This window comes from Helianthus annuus, chromosome 13 (assembly GCF_002127325.2).
Source record: "Helianthus annuus cultivar XRQ/B chromosome 13, HanXRQr2.0-SUNRISE, whole genome shotgun sequence".
NCBI lineage: Eukaryota > Viridiplantae > Streptophyta > Magnoliopsida > Asterales > Asteraceae > Helianthus > Helianthus annuus.
In genome coordinates this window covers 148909298-148920219 of record NC_035445.2, presented here as the reverse complement: position 1 = coordinate 148920219, position 10922 = coordinate 148909298, and the positions used below count along the sequence as shown (strand labels likewise).

Sequence of the window (10922 nt, the reverse complement as noted above, 5' to 3'; positions counted from 1 at the left end):
AGTGGTGGTTTGGGGGAGGGGGTTATGTTATTTTTAACTTTGTTGTGTTGTATATTATTTTTACCTTTTTTAATTTAAAGGGTTAATTTAAAAAAACAAAAACATTCTTTCATCTATAATAAACTTAGCTTAAGAAATTAGTAAATGTTGGTTTAGTGCCTAGTGGTGAGCATTTGTTATTATCCGGCCCGACCTGATAACCGACTCGACCGTAATATCATACCCAATTTACATACCCAAAATATAGGTCAGTTCTAGTTATTTATCATATCGGGTATCTCGGTCCTAAGTATAATACCTGACCCTATATGTGTCTCATGTTCAAAACCCCTGAGTTGAAGTTGTTGAAACCACTGTACAAGAAATCACATGAACGACCAATAATGAAGCACAGCGTGTAGAAAAAAACCCGAAAATAGGGTATTAAAAAACCTGAAAATAGGGTACTAAAAAACTCGGAAATTGCGTGTAGAAAAACCCAGAAATAGGATATTTCAATAACCGGTTTCTTAAGAACCGGAACCGAACCCTACTCGAAACCGGGCACATAGGGTATTTTTTTTGGTCAAATTACCAGAACCGGAACCGAACCGGTTATAGCAAACCGGTTCCAACCCTCGAAACGAGAAACCAAAAGAAGTCGGTTATTAAAAATCCCATTTTGTGCACTCTTTAGGTTACCAGAAAGCCCAAGCCCAATGTGTCAAAAACCAATCACACCTCACCCAACGTCCCAACTTGTGACAAAATGGTCGTTTCACTTTTGATTGACCAAACCCTTTTAGTTTCTTTTGATAATGCCGAATAACAAAACTTTATTGTTACAATATTCTCCACTTTAAAATAACATGTAAAGAAAATGCATACACTTTGCCACTTTGGTGCCCTTTTGAACCTTTAAAGTTTAAACACACGTAAATTTTCTTACGTGTATTATAGAATTATACTGTATAATATAATACGACATAAATTTTCTTACGTGTATTATAGAATTATACTGTATAATATAACACGACATAGTATGTCATACTATACTTGCAATTCTACTAAGCAAGCATGCGAGTCAAAACGAGACATGAGATCTAACTTCTAATGTAGACACTTTTCATCTTTATGGTCAAAAAGACCAGGCTTCTAGATGCTAAAGCAAAGGATCTTTGAACTCAGTCAAACAAGATTATTCCATCTCTAAGGTAACAAAGATGATTTTTCAGATACCATCAACAACACATATAGCAATCAATGAAAGGATAATAATCCAATCCAATCCAATCATAGATGAATGATCATCACATTTGTTTATTTATGTTTCCTACCAAAAGTGAAGAATTCGCTTAATCCATTTGCACGTATAATAACAAGATAATCATCCCCACAATTACTAAACCTGTAAGTAAAAAACTCTTATGTTCCAATCAGATTGTCATCCCATGCTGCATAGTCTTCACTCTTCACATCTGCAACATATCAATCACAACATTAAGTAACCAAACATGAATATAGAATTTTTTTTCAGAACTGCTAACTCACACACTCTCTAAACCTACTCCAAAATCTACACCAATGTCCACTGTGAGTGTAGAACCCTCAACTAAAGGTACACTAACCGGTTTTGGTTCATGTTCCAAACCGGTTTCCAAGTGGAAAAGGATCAGTTAGTTTCCAAACCGGCTCCGGCTTTCAACCGGTTCGGTTCATAGTTGTTAATGGCGAATAGCGACAAATAGGGGTAAGATACTTATATGCTATTGCTACATAGTGAATAGCAATAAATAGCGATACATTAGAAAAAAATTGAAAAAGTTTTATATGTATATTTTATCAAAATACCTAGGTATATACGCTATTTTACATGTATATTTAACAAAAACTTAAAACTCAGCTATTTTATAGCTATATTTAATCGCTATTTATATTTAAAATAAAAACTGAAATCCTGCTATTTATAGCTACATACCCTGCAGTGACCTTCGACCTATACGCTACGCTATTCGCCACAGCGACAACTATTGACAACTAAGGTTTCGGTTCGATTTTAACAGGTTTCAAACCGGTTCAACAACAGAGGGGTTCCAGCCCGATCGCAAACCAGTAATTTGGTTCTTGTCAAACCGATTTTACGCACCTCTACCCTTGACTACCACTTAAAACATAACACATTCACTATACACAATGGGATACCGCCATGCTACAAGCCCTTTCGTACACAACATGAACATACAAAAACAGATTTCAAGAACACGATACGAATCATTAATAATTTCATACCATCTCGCATTCTCGCAGTTCAAACTCTATACGAATCGGCTGAAACTCCAACCAAATACAATCCAGGGAAAACATTCTGCAACCCAAATCAAGAACCAGATAAGCAAAAATATATTATATATATAGAAACAGGGGCCAACAAGAAGCTGAAATCAATTCAAACGATTCAAAGACATACATCGACATGTTTCTGTGCTGTTCTATTCCTCTTCTTCGGTCTTCTAACCGGTCTGGATCCAGTAAACGCATACACATCTTCTTCAATTTCATCTTTCGATAACGAGATCCATAACCTCCTTTTCTTTCCGTACTCCTCGTTCTCCTCCTCCGCCGCACCACCACCACCTCTCAACAACCGCCCCGATTTTACGCTACCGTTACTGTTACCTTCAACGGCATCGATCACCAGCCTCCTCGGCCGCAGATTCCACGGCTTAACGTCTCCGTCATCTGTCGTTACCACGTCACCATCGATGATCTTTCCGTTGCTGCAGTTTGCTTTCTCCGGCGACACGACGTCGTTTTTATGGTTTTGTTTATCGGGTTTTTGTTTTGTGATGGTGTGAATCCGGTTGAGGTCGGAGGAGTCGGTGGCGGGGGAGTTGCGGTGGCGGTGGGGACGGCGGAACTGGCCCCACTTAAGGAACGGGAGTGAGAAGTTGTGGAGGGGTTTCGGCGGCACCGTCGCCATGTGTATAGTGGTTAGTTTTCAAGAAGATGAGGATGAAGTTACTCGTGCATACATACATACAAAGATGATGTATGTATGTATGTATGTATGTATGTATAAGATTGTTTGTTCAGGATAACAGAAGAAGGGGGGAGGGGAGGAAACAATGACAGGGATGAAGAGGAGGTGACCGAGAGAGGTGAAGGGAGGTGGGTGTGGAGTATACACAAAAAGCATGACCCCTTCAACAGGGGTTATAAATATTTAATTGAGTTAAATGCGATTTTTTTTTTAACGGCAAATTTGGATCACTGACGGACCACTAGAGTATCATTATGCCACCAGCAGAACCACCCGATCATATGGTTTGAATCATTTTCACACTTTAATGTAAAGTAGTGGCGGACCTAGGAATTTTTCTATGGAGGTGCGAAACATTTTTAAAAATTTTAGGCCCCTAGGTATATAAGTAAAAAAATCGGTTCGGGTCGGGTCATGTAAAACAAAAGAAATTGCGCCATAACGTCCCTACTCATGGTTCCTATCACAAATAAATTGATGCATAAGTTGATCGCTCCATAACATAATGTTTCAATTTTAATTTTCAACTCTAGAAATCGTGTGTAATCACCCTAAAAATCATCTAAACAACATAATCACCCTAAAAATCATCTAAACAACCATAAACAACGTCAAAACACATGAAATTTCAAACCTATTTAAGAATTTTGTTACCCTTTGGCGTCGGACGGCGGTGGTTCGCGGCTGCTGGTGACGTGCTGTTGTGTTCGATGATCGCTGGTAGGAGACGACCCAAGAGAGGGAGGGCGGGAGGAATTCTAAGGGACTATTGAGCTTATTTTAATTATTATAGTTTGAACTTTGGTTGAGTTTGTTTAATGGGCTAGTAATTAGTGGGTTAATTATGTTTAATGAAATAGTGGGTTAAGGTATTGGGTATTTGGGTTAAGTTGGGTAGTATAGGTTTATATAATTTAGGTAGTTTTTTAATTAGAGTTTACTAAAAAAATTTAAAATATAAATCGAAAACATTTTTTACCTAAGGTGTGCGGACGAAAAAATCCAAGGGGTGCAGACGGGATTTTCAATGAAAAATAGCACTAAATTTTTTTTTCCCGGGGTGCGCCCGCCCACCTTGGGCTACATATAAGTCCGCCCCTGATGTAAAGGTTTGATTTTTTATTTGTGAGTCTAAAAAGCTTCATCATTGTTATTTTAGTCCATTAGGTTAAGTTTATCTATTTTCTTTTTGTTAACAAGAAGAGTAATTCGGTCATTTTATATGTAGAAAGGCAATTCGGCCATATAAATGACCGAATTGCCCTTCTCGTTAACAAAAATAATGGATAAAGTAAACCAAATAGACTAAAATGGCAACAGTGAAGCCTTTTTGGACCCGCAGGTAAAAAACGAAACTTTTAGACTAAACTGCCAAAATGATCCAAACCACAGGGACTAAAATGACATTTAACTCTATTTAATTTTTAGATGGGTTGTTTGGGTTTTATTATACCACACAGAGTGGATATGTATTTGTGGCGGGGAAGCCTCTTTACGTCGGGCACATCGGTTTGCGTATGGCATGTAGGGCGGAAAAGTCTTCACCACTCAGCATGAGGGGCTTATGGATGGTGAGGTGGCGACTTTTTTATTGGTTGGTGGATTTTGAGTTGGTTTTGATTGTTTAATGTTTATTTTATTTTATTTTTTACCTTAAATTTTATTAATTCATACCTGCCAAGTTACATCAAAACAGAAGGTAGACGGGCAACAAGCTGCGCCGCCACCTCTTTCTGAATTGCAAACCCTAATCTAAGAAAGACAAAACATGCCCACTGAGGTTGAACTATGGATGACCCGTTGGACCCTGGTCAGGAATTGGATAGCTTCTAGTGCTAGGGAGTCAAATGTGTCAAATGCAAAAGGGACAAAACATGTTGGTTCTCTGCACAAGCTTTAGCGTGCTTATCAACTTTCTTCGATTCTGCCTTTCTTGCTGTTTGTCCAGCTACGAACCCATTTTCTCTTAAACCAACCAAAGGGGGAAACCCCCGTGAGGTCCACACGAGCATGTTTCTCCATAGCCCAACCAAAGACGGGTAGATCCGCTGGTCGCAGAGTAGATCTGCCTTCCATAGGGTCCGTAAGGAAATTCACAGGAGCCTCTTTCTTAGTCGAAATCCCAACTCTTCTCATGAGGTCTCACAAAACATCCCGCACCCAGTCATGCCGATATTTGAACCCAGGGAACTCTTTACAATGCACTGTGTGCTCTCCGTATTTATCCATACAAGTTTTACGGCATATCGGGCACGTTTCATATTTTCGGTACATAGAAATCATCAGCCGGTATTTAAGGATGACTTTGTATTCTACTGCTGACATACATTGTTTATTTTTTATTTCATTTTTATAAAACACAACTTTCACGCAGCTACCACTTTATTTTTTTTTTTTTTTATCATGCTCTCTTGCGTAAGTGGCTGTCACATGACGCTTGACACTCTCTTTTCATGCCCTCCCAACCCATATATGTCATGTAGGAAGAGATTATAAAATTGTGATTTGAGAAGTATGAATGGTATGTAAATAAAATGGGATTATATATTTGGATTAATATAGTTTAATAATTTCGCGTGACTATTAAGACATTTTATATTCATTTAATAGTAAGTTTAACTTGACTTATTGCAAAATATAATATAATCAATCAATTGTGTGAAAGTAACTAAATTAAAATATACACGTGTATTTTATATTTAACACGTATGAATTCAATATATCGATATATATTTTGTGTGCGTAAAAGAAGAAGAGAAGGTAGCAAATTAATTAATTAAAGATATAAATTTAGTTTGTTTCTTTTTACAAATTTCAAATTTTAATGTAATACTAACACCGTGGGGTATGGTGGGGCTTGGGTTAGGTTTGGGTAGGGACATGAGTTAACACCTGGAATTGGAGCCCCCCACCGCCTAGTGACGTATCCGTGGGGTATGGCGAAGCGTGGGTTGGGCTTGGGTTAGGTGCACCGCTTGGCAGATTATTAAAAAAAAAATTACAAAAAAATTATAAATTTCACACAACATTTATAAAAAAAAAACCTAAAATTTCATTAGATTTTTAAAAATGACATAATCCTAAAAATTACATAATACCTAAAAATTACAAAATAAAAAACCTAGAGCGTTAGGTAAATTTCAAAAATGGTGATCTTGTCGAACGCCTTTCGCTCCTTGCCTAGAAATTCAATGTTTGCCATCGCCACCCGGTTCTCGTGGCTTAAATCGCCGCTCGGAACGGCTCGTAGTAAGCCTTGAAACGATCGAGCTTGGGCCGTAGCTCGCACCATTTATGTTGGCACGCGTTGAGGTTGTGGTGGTCGTGTCGGACGTTATGTTTGTAGGTTGCGAATGCTTCCGGCCAATATCGTGTTTGGCCGGGTTGCCGACCCTTCATAGCGTCAACGACGCTTGTGACGAGGCCAATTCTTCCTCGTGGTTCCAAGATGCCATCTTCTTCGGGTTGGGGTAACGGGTTCGTGGGATCAAGTGGGTAGACGTTGGGGTAGCGGTGGATAGTGACGGTTTGGGATGGGGTTGCCGGTGGGGTTGGGGGTTACATTTATAGGGGATGTTGGGGTGACCGCTTGGCTTGGCCAAACGGTTTGAATTTAAAATTCAAACTTTCAAATGGCCCGCTATGACATGACGGGGTTAGCGAATAGGAGGCCGCCAGCTAGGATGTCAAGACCGCCCCATGCCCGGCTTGAAACCCAAACCCACCTGGGGTGATGGCTTGAACGTTTTCCCCCAACCCAAGCCCCATACCCCGTAGTCTAACATATTTTTAAATATTTCTATATTTAAATCTTACACGATTTAAACCCTCAACCATTTTAGATAAAGAGAAAACATCATATCATCATACCATATTCCTAGAGACATACAATTTTCATTTAATCTTGAGTAAACTGTAATTTTACCCCCTGAGGTTAGGGGTTATTGGCATGTCTACCCCTCCTAAGGAAATAATTGCAATTTTACCCTCACTGTTTGCTGTTATGTTGCAACCTTACCTCCCGGCGTCAAAGTCAATAACAGATCTGTTAACTCTAAGTTGAAATGACTATATTACCCTTCCATTTTACCCCCCAACATTCGTGTTAAGTCGCACAATTACCCCTACTGGTAAATTACTAATTTGTCCTTTGTTATTACCCCTGTACTTTGTGTTAAGACACAACATTACCCCCTGCAACCACTGCCACCGCCATTCACCACCCTCAACCACCACTGCCACCTCCACTGCCACCTCCAGCCACCACCCTCAACCACCTCCAGCCACCACCCTCCAACACTCTCAACCATTTTTCTCTCTCGCCGCTGTCCATTTAAATCAAATCACACCCAACCCTCAACAACCTCAGTTCAATTCATCTTGTCATCAACAAAGCATAAACTCATACAGATTAAGGAACAAATTTCTGAAAAAATGCAACTAATTACTAACCAGAATGGGGATTCTTCCAACATTAACAATAAATGTGACAAAATCTCCATTAATTGAAGAGGTAAATACAACAATCGGATTATACAATATATGCTGTGAAGGTCTAACCCATCATATTCATAGCCCTTCCTCTTTCTTTTTCCTTTAGTCACGCTACCCAAACAATAGCTCCACAAATCCCTCTATTTTCTTCAAATTCACATCTTTAAAATCCTCAAATATCTCTCAAAACCTCACAAACATTCAAAATTTCCATTTGGGTATCTCTCAGATCTCCAAAACATCTCCAAAAATTCAAGAAATGGAACCGTTAATGGATTCCGCCACCACTCCCCACCGTACGCCGTCGTTTAAGGATAACTATACCAAAAGTAGGCTCTTGTTGAGTATTTGATAACTAGGGTTGAGATCCTGTACAAACAGTGCTAATTATAAGAACCGTAAGAACAGATCTGAACCATTGTTAATTTAAATCAAGGGTTGATATTGATTATAAATAAAACTCTTATAATTAAAAATTACTACTAACAAATTAGGGGCAATTTTGTAAAATTGCTAGTCATTTGACCATTTTCTATTAAATACAAATTCCACCAAGGTTTTTTAAACTAAAATAACTTTTATATACTTCATTATTTTTTTTTAAAATATATACCATAAAATCAAGTATTTTTTTATCTTTAATATGAGTACCATATTGCTATACCTTTTTGTATTTATAAAAGTGTTTTTTAAAAAAAGTTAACAAAAGGTGTTTTATATTTGTGCTAATAAGGTGCTGATTATGTGTTAATTACAAAATAATACAAACAAACACCAAAAGTAGATATAATCAGCACATCTGGTGTGCTGATAATGGAGAACGATTGAAGATGTTGTGCTAATGTCGTTTATGTTGATAATGGAGAACGATTCGAGGACGATGTGCTGATAATGAAGAACGATTAATGATGTTGTGCTAATTATATAGTGTTGTGCTGATTATATTTTTTGTAATTATTTTTAATTAGTTATAAATAAATATGGTCAAAAAGTCTAAATTACCCCTAAACTAATTTTTTATTGATGGATACTTGTCAATTATGTATTGGTTCTTATGGTTCTTACAAACTTAAGTGTTTGTATTTGATCCCATTCCTTGATAACTATACCAAAAGTAACATAAAAAACATTACTAAAACATAATAAAAATATACACATCAACTGTAAACCGACTAGTAAGAAACCATTTATCGCACACACTCTAGACTTTGCTGCACTCGGATGAGCCTTATGAGAATCATAATCCACATCACTTCACAAATTCACACCACCAAAAAGATCGAATTTTCGTTTAACAAACCACAATATGTCAATATATGAACCTAAACATGAACATAGAACCATAATCTGTACATGAAGAAAATATAAGACAAGATTTACCAATCATAATCATTCTTATCATTTTCAGAGTTGAGAAATTCATCAACACCGGTTTTTTGAACAGTTGTTGCAGATTGCATACCGAATATAGGAGAATTTCCTGTTCTTGATGCTACAACATGAATATGATTTAAGAAATATAAAACAATTAATCAGCATATCATCAGTTCATCACATGGGGGGGGGGGGGGGTACTCAAATGTCAAAAATCCCACCCAAGATTATATAATTCAACATGTATCTTCTTCCCTTTTAGTCAAAATTCACCTAACATGTTATAAAGCTTATAACTTGATGATAAAATTAAAACATACCAAGTGATGAATCAAATTCAGCTTCTGGGCTCTGAACAAGAAGATCATGAAGTTCTTTTTCTCGTTTTCTCATCTGTAAAAACAACCCTGGCTCCTCTTCTTTCTCTCTTGCTGCTAAATTCCGGTAACTCTGTTGCCGTTGTGATGTGTGCCCATGTTCCCATGACAGATGCCACGAACAAGTTCACATCTATTTCCGTGTTTCATGTTTTGTATTTTCCATAAAACTAGGCTTGTTTAGTTAGTTGGTTTAGTTTTTTAGTATATTCCTTTCCTGATGCTTTTGTAAGCCTATAAAATGGCATGTATGTTTATTGTTTGATTAGGATTGAAATATGAATTAATTCTTGGTTTCTCTCTAAATTTCTTTCAAGCTTCGATCTATTTTCTTTGGATCAATTGGTTAACGAATAGGTTCGTAACAATTGGTTTCAATGGTGGCATAGTGTTTAGGGCTGGTGTTGTTGTTGCGGAAGCGGTTTCGATGGCAGGAGCTTGGAACCGGGGACGATTTTTGAGAATATCGATCATCCGAGCAATAGATGACTCGATTTGCTCGAACAACTCGTGTTTGGATAGAGTTTGAGCGTCCATTGAGTGGATTAAGCTCAAAAGAAAATAGTAGGAACAAGACTTGAGATAACTCTCTAATATTTTTCATTCCTAATCAATTGCTAAAATGAGATATCCTTAAATAAGGATTACAAACACTAATTAAGAACATGGGATCATGGGTGCATATGCCCCACTACTACCTATTTTCCCTTACAATTCTCAACCTACTGACTAAGTAAAACCATGTGACTAAAAACAATAAACATAAAATTAATTAAAAGTAAAAACCTATTCTATTGGTATTTCATGAGTACACATCATTCCCCACCCCTTATAAAATCCTTGTCCTCAAGGATGCAACCAGAACAAGACTTAACGGTGCTCCACGGAGGTCGCCATTCGAGGCGTCCAACTACATTCGGATCTGGCGGAACAAAACGCAGTGGTGGCCGCCACTCGTGTTTCACGGCTACCCATTTGATGTGGTTCAAAAACAAAGTCTTGGTGAGATGATAAAACAACGAACACAACTTGGGTTCCTCTATTGCAACTTTGACATTTGTCCTTTTCTTTTTTATGACCGTCAACTTGGGTTCAAGTGCTTGTATTGGTTTTGGGGCTGGCGGTTGGTTGGTTTCTTGCACAAGCGGTACCGGTAGTGTGGCTTGTTTTGGTTTTGATGCAGAAAATACAGTGTAATGGTTGGTTTTCGGTAACGTGGTTGCGGAAATTAGCGGCGGCATGAGAGGAAAAACTGATGGTGGCGGTACTTTTGGTGGGGGTGTAGCTGTTAGAGCGGGTGGTACGGGTGGTGCGGTGGCAGAAATGCATGGTGGAAGTGTAAGAGATTGGGCTTCCCATGCGGTTCGGAATGATCGGAGCTCGTTGAAGACGACTTGCAATTGAGATTCGAGCTTCACAAGAGATTCATTCATCCATTGATAAAACTCGCCTTCGGATAAAGTGTGAACAACCATGGTCCAGGGGATCACGACGGCTCTGATACCAATTGTTATGTACCAATCGGTTGATAGATATTCCGTTGAGTGGATTAAGCTCAAAAGAAAATAGTAGGAACAAGACTTGAGATAACTCTCTAATATTTTTCATTCCTAATCAATTGCTAAAATGAGATATCCTTAAATAAGGATTACAAACAC

General features: G+C 38.0%; 1 protein-coding gene across 1 annotated transcript; it reads right to left on the bottom strand.

Annotated features, from left to right (window-relative positions):
• Window positions 1-1215: 1215 nt before the first annotated feature.
• LOC110899679 lies at window positions 1216-3177 on the bottom strand. Its single transcript, XM_022146569.2, has 3 exons — window positions 2447-3177; window positions 2269-2344; window positions 1216-1457 (listed from the first exon to the last, which is right to left on the bottom strand). Exons 1-2 carry the CDS (start codon window positions 2957-2959, stop codon window positions 2288-2290), a joined length of 570 nt encoding a protein of 189 aa, XP_022002261.1. The 5' UTR covers window positions 2960-3177; the 3' UTR covers window positions 1216-1457; window positions 2269-2287.
• Window positions 3178-10922: the final 7745 nt, after the last annotated feature.

Bases quoted from the DNA above. Each gene is read 5' to 3' on its own strand.
- LOC110899679 (XM_022146569.2), bottom strand. From the start codon at position 2,959: ATGGCGACGGTGCCGCCGAAACCCCTCCACAACTTCTCACTCCCGTTC. The intron at 2,345-2,446 runs GTATGTCTTTGA...TTTGGGTTGCAG, and splicing joins CAGCACAGAAACATGTCGAT to AATGTTTTCCCTGGATTGTA.